This window comes from Pituophis catenifer, unplaced genomic scaffold (genome assembly GCF_029215685.1).
Source record: "Pituophis catenifer annectens isolate HBS135680 unplaced genomic scaffold, rPitCat1.0.hap2 SCAF_1, whole genome shotgun sequence".
Classification (NCBI taxonomy): Eukaryota; Metazoa; Chordata; class Lepidosauria; order Squamata; family Colubridae; genus Pituophis; species Pituophis catenifer.
In genome coordinates, this window is record NW_027256881.1 from 181503556 (window position 1) to 181523458 (window position 19903).

Here is a 19903-nt window from a genome sequence, read left to right on the forward strand (position 1 = left end):
CAACATGGCCTGGATGACTTCGGACCTTAGAGAGGAAGTAAAAGATATCGAAATAGCAGCAAACACCTGGGCAGACCATAATCCCATTAAAATAGTATGGAAAGGACATCGAAAGCAAAGGAGGTGGATGATGGACACGGGAATAATAAAAGATAAGGAATACATACAGATGATTGAGAAAGAGGTTAAAATGTTCCTACAAATAAATATTAAAGAACAGACATCGCTTCAAAATCTTTGGGACACAATTAAAGCATACATAAGAGGTCTTAAAATTGCGTATATGGCAAAAAAAAAATAAAGAGAAACAACAGTCAAGGAATAAGCTGTTAGAACAACTTAGAATATACGAACTAGAATTGCAGAAGGAACCCCACAACAAAACAATAAAAGAAAAATTAAATCTTACTAAACATAAAATTAATCTGATTACCCAGACAGAAATTGCACAGAAAATCAAGCTAGCAAAACAGAAACATTTTGAGCATGCAAACAAAACGGGGCGCTGGTTAGCGTATAAACTGAAAAAAGAAAGAGAAAGGAGAACAGTATTTCAATTGCAGGACGAAACAGGACAAATATACCATACCAATCTAGACAAAAAACGTATAGTCAAAGATTTTTTTCAAAATCTCTACAAGAAAGAAGAGATCCGGGATGAAGACATTAAGGAATACTTATGTAAAACAAACATTACAAAATTAGAGGAGTCCCATAGAGAAGCATTAAATAGACCAATTACGATGTCCGAGCTGGTGGAAGCAAGGAAAAAGCAGAAAAATAACAAGGTTCCAGGCCCGGACGGAATACCAACCGAGTTTTACAAAAACTGTCAAAATGCAACGGATGAACTGTTACTCCAAGTCCTCAATGTTGCATTATTAGAAGCAGAAATTCCCAAATCCTGGACCGAAACCATTATTACACTCATCCCCAAAGAAGATAACGGACCCCACACAAGTTAAAAATTATAGGCTGATCTCATTGCTCAATCTAGACTACAAACTCTTCATGTTGGTTATAACGCAAAGAAAATAATTATTTATAAATACATACATACAGATCAGAATGGTTTTGTCCCAAGAAGACAGATCAAAAACAACATAAGAACAATTATCAACGTCCTGGAATATTACGAGAAAAGAGTTGACAAACAAGTAGCTTTAATCTTTTTAGACGCACAAAAGGCATTTGACAATCTAAATTGGAATTTCCTCATATTGCAACTAGAAGTCATGGATTTCGGTGTCAAATTTTTACATATGATTAGAAAAGTATACTCCTTCCAAACGGCCAAAATTATGATTAATGGAGATATGACTGAAAATCTGGATATACAAAAGGGTGTGAGACAGGGTTGCCCTTTATCCCCACTACTGTTCATAATTTCATTGGAAATATTACTAAATGAAGTTAGGAAAGATGCGGAAATAAAAGGTTTGAGAACACGGAAAGAAGAGTACAAATTGCAAGCCTTCGCTGATGATGTGGTATTTATAATGGAGCAACCGGAAATAACAGGAACCAAACTTTTAGCGAAGATAGAGGAATATGGAAGAGTCGCAGGGCTTAAAATTAACAAACAAAAAACTAAAGCATTAACAAAGAATTTGACAAAGGTACAGGAGACAAAACTAGAAGACAAATTAGGAATACAAACTGTAAAGAGAATAAAGTATTTAGGAATCTGGCTTACTGCTAAAGCAATAACAATTAGCGAAGACAATTATAACAAATTAATGAAACAAATTAGAAAAGATCTGGAAACGTGGAACAAATTACAACTGTCATTTTTAGGGAAAATCGCATCCATAAAAATGAATATACTGCCTAGATTACTCTATCTCTTTCAAGTAACCCCAATCTGGCCAGGAAAGAACTTTTTTAAGGACCTTAATAAAATAATAACAAAATTTATTTGGAATGGGAAAAGGGCCAGAATCAAAATAAAGTGTATGCAAGATACTCGGGAAAAAGGAGGTTTAGGCCTACCGGACTGGGAGTTATATTATAAAGCAGCATCGCTAAACTGGATAAGGGATTGGATAGACCTCAAGAATAAAAGAATGCTACTACTAGAGGGCTTTGAATTACAATGCAGATGGCACGCCTTTTTATGGGAGGGAAAGGACAAGCACCATGGATATTTCCAGCAACATATTATCAGAGAATTATTGTACAAAACATGGCAAGAGATTAGAAAGCACTATACCAAAATTCCACGATGGTTATTGACAATGGAAGCACTAATATATCCCAACGCCATGGATATAGAGAAAATGAGGAGTTATAAAGAACTACTGAACAGTGAAGGAGAATTACAAACAAGACAAGAATTACAAAACCAGGGTATAGACATTGATTGGTGGCCGTACATGCAAATAGAATCAGGATACAAAACTGATCGGGCACAATTCGGATTCCAAAATGAACCAAATGAACTGGATAAAATATTACAAAGTACAGATGAGAAAATGATTACCAAAATTTATAAGTACCTACTAAAACACAAATTAGAAGAGGAGGTCGTCAAAGAGAATATGATAACATGGGCCAAAAATATAGGATATACTATTGAACTGGATAAGTGGGAAAATTTGTGGAAGATAAATTATAAGATGACATTGTCTATACCCTATAAGGAAAACCTTTACAAAATGTTCTACCGATGGCACCTCCCACTGGCGCGCCTGGCCAAGATGTTCCCAAATACATCTCCAATGTGCTGGAAATGTAAATCACAGAAAGGGACATATTATCATCTCTGGTGGTCATGCCGAAGGGCAAAACAATACTGGCAACAAATTAAAATAACGATTGAAGAAATCACAAAACAAAAACTGGAAATGAGGCCGGAAATCTTTTTATTGGGAATAATCACAGCACAATATACCAAAGAAATAAAATATCTGATCATCCATATCCTCACAGCAGCACAATTGCCCAACATTGGAAATCTGAACAGTTACCCACAGAGGACAAAATAATAGCTAAAATTACAGAATGTGCAGAATTGGATAAGCTCACAAAAGAAACACAAGAGAAAGACAATACTGATTACTATTTAGTATGGCAAAGATGGTACAGCTGGCTGGAGGCAAAAATAGGAATATAAAGATAATTTTCGACTATTCAATAGAAATGCATAGAAGTAAATAAGGAGTCAATTCTATACATACATATATAACTATGTAAATATGTGAATGTAGATATAGATACAAATAGAAATATGAAAATAACCCACCGTTGTAGTAACTTCTAAGAGTCAGTCATTGGACTGAATTGATGTTTGTTCATTTTGTATGTTGTTTTAATGTATTTATGTTGGTTTGTCTTTTTATTATTAATAAAAATATTATTAAAAAAAACTTCTAAGGCAGAAATTTCATCGAAGAGAGTGTTGGGTGGAAGTTCTTTTCGCCATAGTGATAATAACCAGATGTTCGTCATTTCTTCTAAAATTGGAGGATTATTGCGATCAATTAGATTGAAACAACTTAGCGTCTCATATCGGTGATTTTTTAATTAATTTAATTAATCAGTGAAATTATACTGGTACGCAATGGCTCTTTGATACACGTTGATGGCTTCTTTCTTGAACTTTTGCACGGCATTCTCAGGCAAATGTTTTTTACGTAAGGCAAATAAAACTTTCATTCCAAAAAACTGCTCATCGTATTTTTTTTTGCAAAGAATCATACAGCTTACACATGATAATGTGAAGATCACATGCAAGAATTTTCTTGCTTTCCAGCTTCAGTAGGGTGTCTTGCATTATTGACATGAAGAAGTGCGTGAAATATAAATACAATTCTGAAATTGTTGGTTCATCGTCCTTTGCGAGTTCATTTTCCTGATCCGAAATAAGGTTCCAGATAACTTTATGGCACTCATCAGATCCAAGAGAAATAAAATACGTTTTTAGAGGTATCCAGTTTAAAAGAAGTCTTTCGACCGCTTTAAACAAACTTAACCAACGTGTTGGAACATGGCACAAAACTTCATGGAATTCTGACTCGCAAAACTCAAAAAATGATTTCAACTCTTCTCGTTTCTTCGCAGAATTCAAAAATTCGGCAAAAACCTTCAGCACTACATTTCGATATCAAAAGATGACTGCTTTAATGCATTTTTTGCGCTGTTGTGTAAAATGTGATTATTGCAATGAGCAGCTACAATATTGTCATTTTCCAGCAATAATTTTTGGTAAACAGATTTGTTCACTCCATAATTGACCGATGCATTATCTGCTGAGTAAGCTGAAACATTATTTATTTCCAATTCGTTATCACTAAGAACTCGACACAGCTGATTTTTTATTGATGTAGAATCTTCGAAAGAATCCTCATAAAAGTCTAAAATTTTCACATACAGTCCTTCTTCACAAGTAAAATATTGTGCAACAACGGGATACATTTTGCGATTTCCCTTGTTTGATGCGTCAGTGGAGAGAGAAAATGGAATTCCAGTTTTAAGATCATTCAGAACCAACTCAATAGAAAAAGGATACAAAACCTCATTGACAATAGCTGATGATTTGGTTCTTCCACAAGACATCTTTTTTATAATTTCTGAATCATCAAAAATTTGCTTCATTAACTTAATGCTGCAATCTTGAGCCAGGAAAGAAATATGGTGTTTGAGCCCATGGTAAATTTCAGCCATTTCAGCTACAGTCACTTTCTCACTGAAAGAGGAGTCTTTAACAATGAAAAACGAATTGATTCGCTTGTTGCTAGAAGCTATTTTCTCCTTATCTAAATGATTTTTTCTGCTTGCATGCTGTGTGACAGCTTTTATACCATTATATTCAATTGTGAACGATTTCTGACACAATTTACAGTAGGCCGACGTATTTGTTCTGTCAGTTTCGTTGTTGGTAATCCATGCAAAAGTAGCTTCCCAGTCTTTGGTGTATTTGCACACTCCTCTCTTTTGTTTTAAAGAATTTGAAATCTCGCCGCTGTCACTCTCATCACTCGACGCCATTTTAGGTCAGTCGACACAAGCTACAATACATTTTAAAAATGTGAACTGTACATAATTTTATAATATAGTTTTATTTTAATCTCATCATTAATTTTTTCGGAGAATCGAGTTCAATGGATATTCGATCTTTGTCTCATTCTAACTTATGAAAAAAAAGACAAAACGCGATTCTCCTATCCTTATTCTCTTTGACTGTACAGCTTTAGATTACATACCATTTCATCATAAAGCTTTTGAATAAAAAAAATGTCCACTATTTTGTGAAAAAAAATAGTGAACATAATATGAAAAAAGCGGACTGTCCGCTCAAATAGTGGACACCTGGCAAGGGTAACTTTATGTATATTGGACTCACCATAAAAAGCATTTGAAAGGATAAACATTTTGTATGTTCACTTATCCATATTATGTCATGTGGTCATTTAGTATATTTTTTGCAAAAGTACATATAAACAAATTTATGGATTATCTTTTAAATGTTAAATATGTTGTTGTAATGTTGAATTATATACCAGAGCTTTAGAATTTGATTGTATATCTCAAATTATGATACAAATTATTAAATTGTATTAAGCATGGTGGTGGTGATGGTGGCTAAAGGAATAATATTGAGAAATTAGAAAACTGATATTATTCCAGATATTAAGGAAGGGTTGCTGAAAATGTGTGTGAGGCAATATTTTCTACTAATCAAAGCATTCATTCATTCATTCACTCACTCACTCACTCACTCACTCACTCACTCACTCACTCACTCACTTACTCATTCAATTTATATGGGTTCCCATCTCAACAAGTTACTCAAGGTGATGCAGCAATATATATTAGTATTGCAAAGATTTTGTAAATCTTATAATAGTCTTATATTATTCATTTTCATTAGTAATTGCACTTACACTTAATTAACTATTAAGTGTAAAATATAAGCTAGATTTCTTTCCTTCTTAATTTGTATTTTTAGTTTATATTTTAATTAAAAAAATCTTTTTTGCTAGTGTCCTAATTCAAATAAAACAGTATTTAACAGATACTTTTCAAAAAATCAGAAGGGAGATGGGGACTGTGTTAGAATTCCAGAGTTTGGGGCGGGGGGGAGAGGGAGAGACTTCCACTGGCAAAAATGAATACATTGCATGCTAGGAAATTGGTTTGAGTCAAAGTCTCCATAGGCCTATAAAAATGAAATAAATCAAACTTTTGTTCTCTCTTTAGCATTAGCAACTTTCTTGATATTTTCTGTCTCAATTTTAAATAACTGGATTTCAGTTCAAAGACTGAATTTGAATCAGAAAATATCAAGAAACATGAACAAATACAAATAATTCTCAATTTAAGACCACAATTGAGCTCAACATTTTTGTGGCTAAGTGAGATGGTTGTTAAGTGAATCACCATAATTTTTAAGTTAGTAACAGGATTGTTAAGTGAACCTGGCTTTCCCATTGACTTTGCTTGTCAGAAGATTGCAAAAAGGGGTCAAATGATCCCAGGACACTGTAATTGTCATAATTATGAGTTAGTTGCCAAATGTCTGAATTTTGATCACATGATCATCAGAATGCTACAATGGTTGTAAGTATGAAAAACAGTCATAAGTCACTTTTTTCAGTGATATTGTAAGCTTGAACGGTCTCTACATTAACTGTTGTAAGTTCAGGACTACCCATACATTTATTTGATACCTATTAATGTTTTAAATTTATCACTTGGGGAAGAATGAATGTTATATTCTGAGAATTATTCTGCTAATTAATTTTGATGATCATTGATTAAAGATTGCTTGATTTTAAGAATAAGTATAAATAAATAAAATATGTGTGGGGTTGTTTTAATTATTGAGATTTGTACTGTAAATATATGCAGGTTTAACTGATTCTAAACCAGTCTGAGATTTAATATAATTTGAAGAAATATATAATTGTGTTAACTAAATAAAAAACTTTTAGTGTAAGAATCAAATACGTATTATTTTATTTTATACTTCAAAATAATTGTAGTGTTATGACTGAGTCTGCCAACCTCAAATCTGGTGATTTAAAGAAATTCAGAAGATTTTACTTTGGTTGTAGACTACAATCTGTGGATATTTGAAATTTTCACTTATTGGAGATAAATTACTATGTAGTGTTATGTGACTTGATTGAATTATTAGGAGTGGTTCTGTTTTTAAATATTTCAAATAAATATATGCATAGATTCAAAAGGAGAAGAAAGATTAATAATTTTTGAGATCCACTATCCCACAGAAAAATACAGAACTTCAGCATTGCTTTATTTTAAAAGTATATTGTTACATATTTCTATTAAATTGTTATATTTAGTTTTTAAGATAAATTCTGTGTGTTTTTATGAGAAAGCTAGACATATACTTGCTATTTTTTTTAATTCATTAAAAACTTTGCTGGGTCTCATTACCTTGAAGCTGACCATTACACTTAATAAAATGTGGATGTTCTTTATATTTGAAGCATTTGTTATATAAAGCATTTATGTAAAACATGTTTATAATAGGGGATACTCTACAGCAGGGGTGGCAAACTCAAGGCCCAGGGGCTGAATCCAGCCCACGGGGTGCTTAGATCTGGCCCGTGAGGCCGCCTTGGAAACAGCAAATGATCTGCCTGCAGTGCCTCTGCCAGCGAAAAAAGAGCTCTGTTTGTAGGAGCTCGGTTGCAGGAGGCCATTGCAGCTGAAACGGAGCTTGGGAGCCCGTTTTCGCTGGCAGAGCTCTTGGGCCATTACAGGCGTCCCCGACATGAGTGATGTCGAGCTGGCCATGCCCCCCTGACCATGCCCCCCCAGGTCAAACACAACCTCATTGAGTTTGACACCCCTGCTTTACAGTATATCCTAAAGAAATGTCTTCCTTGCTTTCTTTTTGGTGCCTTTTCCCTCCCTGTTTTATAAGGAGATGAACTTTTTCCAAAGGAGTAAATACTAAAACATTAGTTATGAGTTGGTATAATATGAATGTACTGGTGGTGGTGACGGTAGAATGAGGGGAGGCACTATAAAACAGACACTATAATTCTACTTGCAAATATTTAAGTATATCAGTTGGGAGAGAAGTTTTGAATTGAGTTGCCTTGACATTACTTGATTAATTCAGCAACTGTTCATATACACCTAATTTATATAACTTTACCTTTTTGTTAAAAATAATAGATCAGAGCTATCAAGCATACTGTAAGCAATTATTTTCCTAAAGTATTATATCTCAGTAATGTTCTCTTTCTGATTTGAGCAACTGTTTGTGAAACTGTGAAATGTAACTTACTCATTATTTAAATCTCTCCTTTGGGAAAAATTACTGGTGGCTTTAATTGCAGGCATTGTTTAAATGCAAATTGGAGTATGGAATTAAAATTTGGGGAGAAGCAGATTCCGACTCAACCCTTCCAAGACCAAGTGGCTGTGGCTGCCGGCGTCCCGATATAGCCAGCTGATACCATCGCTGACTATTGGGGACGAGTCATTGGCCCCCATGGAGAGGGCTCACAACTTGGGTGTCTTCCTGGACACGTGGCTGTCTTTAGAAGAGCATATGACGGTCGTGGCCAGGGGAGCTTTCTATCAGGTTCGCCTGATTCGCCAGTTTCGACCCTTTCTAGATCGGGACTCCTTACGCACAATCACTCATGCCCTCATCACTTCCCGTCTGGACTACTGTAATGCTCTCTACATGGGGCTCCCCTTGAGGTGCACGTGGAGGCTCCAACTGGTCCAGAATGCAGCTGCGTGGGTGATATTGGGAGCGACATGGCGCTCACATGTAACACCTCTCCTACGCAAGCTGCACTGGCTCCCGGTGGTCTTCCGAGTGCGCTTCAAGGTATTGGTTCTTACCTTTAAAGTGCTCCATGGCTTAGGACCTGGGTACTTACGAGACCACCTTCTGCAACCAATAACCTCCCACCAACCAGCACGCTCCCACAGGGTGGGCCTCCTCAGGGTGCCATCACTAAAGCAATGTCGACTGGTGGTTCCCAGGGAAAGAGCCTTTTCTGTGGGGGCACCTACCCTTTGGAACAGGTTACCCCCAGGGATACGAATGATCCCAGATCTTCATACTTTCCGTCGTGCACTTAAGACCTTTCTGTTTCACCAAGCCGGGCTGGCATAAATCTCTTCTAATTTTTCTAAATCTTTATGTTGAAAATTCTTAACCGATGAACCAAATTGGCTTAATCATCTTATATTCACATTTTATATGTATATTATTTTAACTGTTCAGCGCCCTGAGTCCTTCGGGAGAAGGGCGGTATAGAAATTGAATAAATAAATAAATAAATAAATAAATAAATAAAATTTAATGTTATGGGCATAGGTGGTAATGCTAAAACATTTGACTCAAATTCTGAGGATAGCTTCTACATTTTTATTAACTCAGGGGAAACACCCTATGAAAAATATTCTTGATTCAATTTTAACATTGTGCTTTTTATTAGCCTTTTTGTGAATAGACAGGTACTGACTAATAGCCATTTTGTGAAAGCACCCACAATATTTCCTCAAAACAACCCATTCTCAAAACATCCTTTCCTATTCTATCTTGTATACCTCCTTTCTGTTTTCTGTTTGCCTTTCAGTTCTTCCATTGAGGACTTCTAGTCATCTTCTTTCTTCACTTTTTTATAGTTCCAGATCAATAAACACAGATATACAATGTAGAAAAATCAAACCTGGAACAATGTATAATGAAAAGAAGGTGCCAAATGACTTCTTCAAGCCACAGATATTACTAGAAATTTAGCAACTTATTAATTGTTGGCCAAGTTAAGCTTGCAGAAGGAAGACTCTTGATCAGAAAGAAAACTACAATTTCTGACAATAGGGTTATGAGTGCCAGCCATGTTTCATTTTAAAGTGTCAGTTTGCTGTACAGGTAACAGAAAAACAAGAAGCATTTAAATTGATTGTTTTGAAGATGAATTTCTCCAGCTTGGAAAGCACTTTACATAATTAAATATGCATAATAAATAACATACTTGAATATGATGAAATGGATCTAGCAAGTTGATTTTCATAATATGATTTATTATTATGTGTTTGATTCATCTTAAATTATTCACAATATTATTTAGGCAATATTGTATAATCTGTTTATTAATCCTTACTTATCACATACTTTCATTTGAACCTACTTGATTATTCAGAACTCTTTTGAAATAGACTTGTGAGAATCAGTTCTAGGACGATCAGAAGTGAGCAACCCAACCTGTTACCATAAAAAGTGGAAGGCATCTCTCTTACCCAAAAGAGAAAAGTTTGGCAGTGCACAAGTGAAAGAAAAGGGCACAACAGTTTGAGCCTTGATTTCAGTATAATTAGGGGTTACATTATTGGTTTTTGTTATTTCTATTTGTTTCATAATTTTGTATAAAATATTTATACCTGCCCTTTAAAGTGAGATTATTCAATTTATTACAGAAAAATAAACAGTGAGATGGCTACTACTTCAGATGTATTTAAGAAAGTTTATTTATTTAAAACATTTCTATGACTGCCCATCTTATACCAAACTCTGGGCGATTCCCAATCAAGAAAGTTTAGGAAAAGTTCATCGCACCTAAATGCGATCTCCATCTTCTGAGTCAATATACTTCTAAATACTATTTGCTTCAGTATCAGTGGGAGGTAGTGATGGGATATTAGAGTAGAACCAAGAATTCAAGATTAACTCACTGAGGAAATCTAACCTACCTCACAGGGTTTATTCTGGGTAAACCAGAGGAGAGAAACTAAGTACGCCACTTTTAGCACATGAAGAACAGATGGGATATAAGCTTTACAAATATATGTCCTATTTCTGATTTTCTTAAATGTACAGGTAGTCCTCAACTTACAACAGTTCATTTAGTAACTGTTCGAAGTTACAACAGCACTGAAAAAGCTGACTTATGACTATTTTTCACACTTATGACCATTGTGGCATCCCCATGGTCATGTGATCAAAATTCAGATGCTTAGCAACTGACTCATATTTATGATGGTTGCAGTTTCCTGGGGTTACATGATCACCTTTTGTGACCTTCTGACAAGCAAAGTCAATGAGGAAGCCAGATTCACTTAACAACCTTGTTACTGACTTGACAACTGTAGTGATTCACTTAACAAGTGAATATGTCACTTGTTAAGAAAGGTCGTAAAATGGAGCAAAACTCACTTAACAAATGTTTCATTTAGCAACAGAAATTTTGGGCTCGAGTATAGTTGTAAGTAAAGGACAACCTGTACTTGGTAATAGGACTTGCAACAAGATACATTATTGTACTGATTCAGAAACTTTTCTTAGTTTCTAATTTAGATTCAATACTTTTTCTTTCTCCAGGTTTGATGATCCCCGTCTTTTGTGTCGTGGAACAACTGGACACTTCTCTTGAATATGATAATCGAGAAGAACATGCAGAGTTTGTTCTGGTTCGTAAAGATGTGCTTTTTAGTCAGCTAGTGGAGACTGCGCTCCTGGCTCTTGGTTATTCTCACAGCTCTGCAGCTCAGGCACAAGGTATTACATTGAAATGTTTAACAATTGTAGCGAGATTGGCGGCAAACAAATTTAATAATAATAATAAAAAAAACTGGCTGCAAAAATAGTTCTTTCATAGTACCTAAACATGCACTAACGCAGATAGGGTATGTCAAGTGAAAGCTTTGCAAGTTGACAGGGTAGTTGGTAGTAAATATGCTTATAATGGCCTAGGGGTAATCATTGAGGAATCCTGTACAAACTACACTCCCATGCAAATTATTTCTAGGCTTGCCCCTATTAATATACTAGAAGTTACTTTTGAGTACTGTACATATATATAAAATCAAAGTGTACATCATGAATAACTAATTTTATATGTGTATTAGTATTTAATCAAAGAATATCAGACATCGTACCAACATTTATTCTGCTAGTAAATATATTAACAGATGTTCATGATGAATATGAAACAGCCGATGCAACCGTATTTATTTATTCTTCAAGTAGCATGTAAACACACTATCTTTTATAACTGTATTGTTACAAATGGAGTCAGAATCAAGTTAAATTATCTCATTTGATTTAGAGGATTTAATACCAGTTCTAATGAACTGTTAAAAGAAAATATTTTTTAAATCTGACTTTGTAATATGCTGTCCAAAACTGATGTAAATTGTGGCATGGATGTTTACAACCTTCTGAGTTATCTAAATTCACTTTTTCTTTAAAATATATGCATTTTTTTCTAGAAACCATTCAGTGTCCTCACTGAATTTGAAGATTAGATAAATCTTCAAGATACAGGAAAGATTAACAGCCAATTAAAGAAATGATAATTGATTAATTACCTTTCATTTTAATTAGCTGATTTGATTATTGATTAAAAGTCACTTTTAAATACTGATTTGAAAGAAAGGGACTCCTTTCTGAATAAATATGTTAGAATTACTCTGTAAATTTGTATAAATTAACCTCAGTAAAAATAATAGATAAAAGCAGATGTTTGTAGTTGTTACATGATATATATGTGTAGTACCAAAGAATTGCTTAAGATCAATGAGAGAAGAGATAAAATTTCCTTACCCTAAGTTTACTTGCTATTAAAACAATACATTTTTAAAAAAGTCTGTCAAGCATTAAATATATATATATAAAATATAAAATATATAATATATAATATATAATATAATATATAAAATAAAAAGTCACCTTTTTAGTTGAGCCTAAAATATTTTTTTACTTAGTTAACGTAAACTCACATACATATATATGCAAGCAAATGTATAAGCAAAGTTTAGACAATCTATATACAAAAGCACTAGTCTGCAGTGCATATCTCATTCCCCTCCTCCTGCATATACAAGTCTGCAGGAGGAAGGGAATGAGGAAGAGATGATATGTGCATCATGATACAAACCCTGTGACTTATATACTTGGGTCAGATATTGGGATACAAATACTTTGATTTGATTTGATTTTGATTTTATTGAACTTCTATACCGCCCTTCTCCCAAAGGACTCAGGGCAGTGTACAGCCATATTAAAACACATATAAACTCACAAAATTTAAAAACAATTTAAAACGAATATATAAAAATTTGGCCCATAAAGTTAAAAGCTAACAAATACCCAATTTAAAATTCATATTAAGCCAGCCCGGCCTGTTGGAACAAAAGAGTCTTAAGGGCGCGGCGAAAGGTACGCAGGTCGGGGATCATACGAACCTCTAGGGCCATGATGGCGAACCTATGGCACGTATGCCACAGGTGACACGCGGAGCCATATTAATGGGCCACGCCAGGTCAGCTCTGGGGCGCATGTGTGCGCCGGCCAGCTGATTTTCGGGCCTTCTGGGCCCATCAGAAGTAGGGAAACAGGCTGTTCCCTGCCTCTGGAGGGCCTGGGGGGGGGGGAAGGCCCATTTTTCTTTCTTACCTGGCTCCAGATCCTCTCTGTGTATCTGGGAACAGCGAAAACAGCCTTTCCCACTCCCTTGGAGGCCCTACGGAGGCTCAAAGGGCCCATTTCCCCACTCCCGGTGGGACAGGAAGTGACGTTTTTTCCTGTCCCCAGCCTCCAGAGACTCCTAGAGAGGCTCCTAGAGACTCCTAGAGAGGCTCCTAGAGACTCCTAGAGAGGTTCTGGAGGCTGGGGACAGCAAAAAATGTCACTTCCTGTCCCACCGGGATTTGGGAAATGGGGCTTTTCAGCCTCCGTAGGGCCTCCAAGGGAGTGGGAAAGGCTGTTTTTGCCGTTCCCAGATACACAGAGAGGATCTGGAACCAGGTAAGAAAGAAAAACGGGCCTACCAGGCCATCATGTGCCAGGAGCGGGGGAAGGGGGGAGGGGGTTGTGCACACATGTGCGTGGGCACGTGCGCGCGTGACCCTCCCCCGCCCCCCCTCTCCTGGCACGTGATGGCAAAAAGGTTAGCCATCACTGCTCTAGGGGCAGCTCATTCGAGAGGGCTGGTGCCCCCACAGAGAAGGCTCTCCCCTTGGGTGTCGCCAGTTGACATTGTTTGGCCGACGGCACCCTGAGGAGCCCCTCTCTGTGGGAGTGTATTGGCCAGTGGGAGGCTATCGGTGGCAGAAGGCGATCTCGTATATACCCAGGTCCTAAGCTATGGAGCGCTTTAAAGGTGGTGACCAACCCCTTGAATTGCACCCAGAAGACCACCGGGAGCCAGTGCAGCTCACACAGGAAAGGTGTTACATGGGTGCGCCTTGTCGCCCCCATAATCACCTGCGTGGCCACATTCTGGACCAGTTGGAGCCTCCGAGTGCTCTTCAAGGGGAGCCCCATGTAGAGAGCGTTACAGTAGTCCAGACAGGACATGACGAGGGCATGAGTGACCGTGCGCAAGGCACCCCGGTCCAGAAAGGGATGCAACTGGAGTATCAGGTGAACCTGATAAAAAGCTCCCTTGGCCACAGCCGTCATATGATCTTCCAAAGACAGCCGTGCATCCAGGAGAACACCCAAGTTGCGAGCCCTCTCTGAGGGGGCCAAGATCTCGCCCCCAATAGTCAGCGATGGAACCACAGCTACTCGGTCTTGGAAGAGTTGAGTCTGAGCTTGTTTCTCCCCATCCAGATCCGCACGGCCGCCAGGCACCGGGACATCACATCAAGGGCATCATTGGGGTGGTCCAGGGTGGAGATGTACAGCTGGGTGTCGTCAGTATACTGGTGGAACTTCACCCCAAAACCACGGATGATCTCACCCAGCGGCTTCACATAAATGTTGAACAGAAGGGGCAAGAGGACTGATCCCTGCGGCACCCCACAAATAAGGCGCCTCAAGGTCGCCCTCTGTCCCCCTGCCAACACAAACTGCGTACGGTCGGAGAGGAAGGAGGAGAACCACCGCAACACGGTGCCCCCCACTCCCAACCCCTCCAATCGTTGCGACATGATACCATGGTCGATGGTATCAAAAGCTGCTGAGAGGCCTAGTAGGACCAGGACAGAGGAACAACCCCTGTCCCGAGCCCTCCAGAGATCATCAACCAATGCGACCAATGCCGTTTCCGTGCTGTACTCTGGCCTGAAGCCCGACTGGAATGGATCTAGATAGACAGCTTCATCCAGGTACTGGGGAAGTTGTTGTGCCACCACACTCTCAACAACCTTCGCAACAAAGCGAAGGTTGGAGACTGGATGATAGTTCGCTAATACAGCCGGGTCCAGGGATGACTTCTTGAGGAGGGGCTTCACCACCGCCTCTTTCAGAGAGGGAGGGAAGAAACCCTCACTCAAAGAAGCATTAATAATCCCCTGGAGCCAGCCTCGTGTAACTGCCCGGGAGGCCAGCACCAACCAGGAAGGACACAGGTCCAATAAGCATGTGGCAGTGCTAAGCCTACCCAGAATCCTGTCCATGTCCTCGGGAGTCACAAGGTCAAACCCCTCCCATATAACATTCTCAAGACCCACCTCCGTCACCCCATCTGAATCTACCCAATCTGAGTCCAGGCCTTCCCAAATCTGAGTGACTTTGCCATGCAGGAATTGCACAAAATCCTCAGCCCTGCCCTGCAAGGGGTCTTCCCTCGCTCCCTGATGAAGGAGGGAGTGGGTCACCCTAAACAGGGCTGCTGGGCAGTTCTCTGCAGACGCAATAAGAGCAGAAAAATAATTAGATTTTGCCGCTTTTATCGCCACTAGGTAGATCTTAATATGAGACCTCACCAGTGTTCGGTCAGATTCGGAGCGGCTGGCCCTCCAGTCGCTCTCCAGGCGTCTTTTCCGGCGCTTCATCTCTCTCAGCTCCTTGGAAAACCAGGGAGCCAATTGGGATCGGCACTGGGTCAGAGGCCGCAAAAGCACGACGCGGTCCAAAGCTCCAGCGGCCGCCGTATCCCAGGCGGCCGCCAGTTCTTCAGTCGAGCAGTGAGCGGGGTTTGTATCATGACATTCAAAAATATAATTTAGTAACTTTTTCAATATAGTGACTGATGGGGGACACTCATCCATAAAATATAAAAGAGCTTTAAAAAACATGATTTTTTGATAGAAGAGAATGAAACTGTAACAAATAAAAATGTAGCCTTAGGAAAACTGTGTATGCACATCATCTGTCATTTTGTTAATAATGTACAAAAAAGATAATGTATATTGTATTTTATGTAAACATTAGTATAAATAAGAAAGTGAAAGAAAACATGAGCTATTAGTAAGCTAGGCCATGAAAATACGTTTTACTTAACAGTGTATTTGTGAAAGAATTCTAATCAGAAAGAGTGTAATAAATAAAAACATGAAACAAATATATCTTTATTATTGCATAAATCTGGATAAAATTTTTTTAAAATCATGTCATGATGTTATAGGGATATTGTTCTTTTGAATATAAAAGTCATTGTATCTCACTATTTCTGTCATGGTGAACCAGTTTTCAATCTGACAGCACTATTCATCTTGGTTAATTCATCTTGTGAATTAACATGTGGAACATCCTGAATTAAGCAACCAAGGCATCATTCTTGGCATCTCTAGAAAGAAGGTGATCTCAAGAAAGAATGTTTTTATGAAAGCATGTAACTTCCTCCACTGACCCACACTAGCTGAGCATTTCATTTGGGAAAACATATGGGCCCTCCAACAAGGAAAGACGGATTCAATCAGATAGGTACCAGCTTTTTCATCCTTAGGAAATAGTAGTTTGCTAGTACATTAAGTAGGTGTGTCTGGCTTACAGATTTTTATTTTTTCTTATGGTTCAGAATCTGTATTTTAAACTTTTATGTGCTTATAGAATGTTTTCTGAAAAAACATTGAAAAATAAGATCAAATTTGCCATTTTCTAATCTGGAGACTATCTTTGAGAATTTTCATATGCTGCTTAAATAACTAAGGGAGATCTGTGAAGTTACTAATGCTTAGAAGTTATCTAGCTGTTTTTTGTCCCCACACGTCTCTCTGTTCTACGTATTTCTGATTAGATTGAATATATATTTAATATTTAATGTTTCAAGTGTATTACCCACTTAAAATGCATGTAATTCTTTTTGTTGCATAATGGTATTAAACTTGAAATTCTATTCTTTATCATTGTTAGAGTATTAATACTATTCTATTATTATTTTTACACAGACACACACACACAACGTCGTATAAACCACTAGCATTCTAGCAATGTGGCATTTTATAAGAACAATGCGTTAGTAAATTTGTTTTGGCTGGAGAACTGAATTGACTTTGAAATCCCTGTTTGGGATTTTGTAGTAATATTGGGCAATACTCATTCCACTTGACATGAAGTTCCCAGTGTGCTTTCTCACATACTCTGCCACATGCTACTGATAATAATGGATGGCAGTTTAGAAAGGGATCCTATATGAAACTCTCTCCCCAGCAGCACTCTTTTTTAAAAATATCTTCTGTCTGGCACTGAAGCTTTTAAAATAGCTTTTGATTGTCATCCAATTCAATAAATACTATTTTAAAGCCATACTGTAGGACAAGGGGAGGGTTTTAAGAAAGTAATAGCGTTTCATTTTCTAGCAGTATTCCCTCTCAAAATCCCTGTATTGCAGAAATCTTAAACCATCCATATTGACATCAGTGGAAGATATTACAAAACTTTATTTGGGACAGCTTCTAATTAAGGGGTCGATACTGTATATCTGGGGAGAATGGATCAGAATTCAGAGACAGCAGGAAAATGGAATTCTCAAAGCTGCTTAAAAGTGATCTTGCTTTTTCTCCTTCTCCCTATTTCCCTCCCTATCTCCCTATGGTCTGGATTAGGTCCACAGATGAGATTTCCTATGCCTGTTGTTTACCTCAAAGAGAAAGTTAATCTGCATTTTAATTTGAAACTATTCGATAAAACCATACACTTTTCAAATAAAAAAATTATCAGGGAATTAATTGTTGCAGTTAATTGTCATTAGAATTTATGAATTCATTGAATCATCTTTGCAGAAGAGGATATGCTGCTGTTCTCTATGCGTATATCTTGTGTGTGTGTGTGTGTGTGTGTGTGTGTGTGTACATATATATATACATATACATATATATATATATATACATATATATATATATACATATATATATATAATATATATATATATATATATATATATATATATATATATATATATATATATATACATACATACATACATACATACACATATACACATACAACAATATATATATTGTTTTGATGCCAATATTGAGAGAGCTTTTGATATATGAGTACTATGGAAAAATATATCGTCCTATGTAGCATTCTTATGGAGAATATTAGCTTCTATGAAAATATTTGAACTTGGCGTCATCTTCTTGAAAGTATACAAGGTGTAAGCGCTGAGTTTCTGATAAAAAGGGAAAACACATTTTAAAAATATTTTAATGAAGTTAAATGATGATCAGCAAGATAAGGGAACTTTGAATATTAGCTTCTATGAAATATTTGAACTTGGCGTCATCTTCTTGAAAGTATACAAGGTGTAAGCGCTGAGTTTCTGATAAAAAGGGAAAACACATTTTAAAAATATTTTAATGAAGTTAAATGATGATCAGCAAGATAAGGGAACTTTGAATGCATTTAAATTGAAAGCAGAAATGGGAACAAATACACTGCTCAAAAAAATAAAGGGAACACAGGCAGAAGACATCCGAGATCTGAATGAATGAAATAGCCTTATTAAATATTTTGTTCATTACATACAGTAGTTTTGTGTTCCCTTTAGTTGTTTGAGCAGTGTATAAACTACTGTATGTAAAGAACAAAGTATTTAATCAAGGCTATTTCATTCATTCAGATCTTGGATGTCTTCTGCTTGTGTTCCCTTTATTTTTTTGAGCAGTATATTTTTCTATCTACTATGATTTGAAATGCTCACTTTTGGCTTGGATAGGTATAACAAATTTTAAAATCTCAGCCCTAGAATGAATTCTTTGTCATATCAATATTGTACTACAGTACCCTTTTGTATAAGAGGTTTAGTATCTAAAAGTTTTCTTTTCAGATAAGCTCTTTTTTTAACTTAGGAAATATTTCCTTCCTTTTAAAAAATACTTTATCAAATGAAAGGAAAGGTTGTAAATTCCCCATCGCTTCCAGAACTATCCTACGCATTCTGTTTTTTTAAAAAACAGTCTAAAGCTTTTAGATAAAAACAATGCATATATTTCAATATTTGTTTTCGTGTGCTGCATGTTATCGCAAAATAATTTGTGTGCTATAGATTTATGCAGTAAAACTGAGATGGGTTATATAGTGTAGCCTAAACTAACAAATTGATCAAATGATAGGTAGAAAACTATTTGTGGTTAACTGAAAAATATGTATTTCTGTTCTTTAGTAGTATTTCTATTATTGCACAAATTTATTTCATACTGGTTATAGACAACTGTATTTATAGTGTAACAGTCTGATTAACATCTGATGAACTGTTGTATGCTGCTATATACTTTGTGCCAGTGTTAATGTGCATTTTTGGCATATTATCATTTTTAGTACCCTCATATTTTCAATAAACTATTAAAATGATAATATATATTTTGATACACACACACACATACACACACAAACACACACACACACACACACACTTTTTTGGATGGGAGGCGTCTCAAGTCAATATTGATTCTGGTGGTTGCGTGAACAAGTCAATGCAGCTTTCTTGGCAAGAATTCAGACATGGTTTTAACTTGCCTCCTTCCTAGAGTTGATAGAGTGACTGGTCCAAGGTCACCCAGCTGGCTTCTTTTCTAAGGTGGGACTAAAATGCATAGTCTCCCAGTTTCTTGCCTGCTGCACTACACTACTAGCTGCCCATTCTAATGAGCCTCCTGCCCTAGCAGAGGGCCAGGCATCTGTGATTTTGCAGTTTAACAAGGAAGAGATGTTTAACTATGGCAAAGGACTTATCTTAATATGCTCCATTGTCAGGTCACATCTCATCTGTTCTGAAATAAAGACAAG

The 19903-nt window shown here is 36.8% G+C and overlaps 1 protein-coding gene across 2 annotated transcripts in view; it reads left to right on the top strand.

Annotated features, from left to right (window-relative positions):
- The window catches only part of SATB2 (SATB homeobox 2), a 154756-nt gene that overhangs the window by 31777 nt on the left and 103076 nt on the right, over window positions 1-19903 (top strand). For both annotated transcript variants that reach the window (XM_070956822.1, XM_070956821.1), the window contains exon 2: window positions 11321-11497. In XM_070956822.1, the coding sequence (XP_070812923.1) occupies window positions 11321-11497 (177 nt within the window). The remainder of the gene's footprint in view (window positions 1-11320; window positions 11498-19903) is intronic.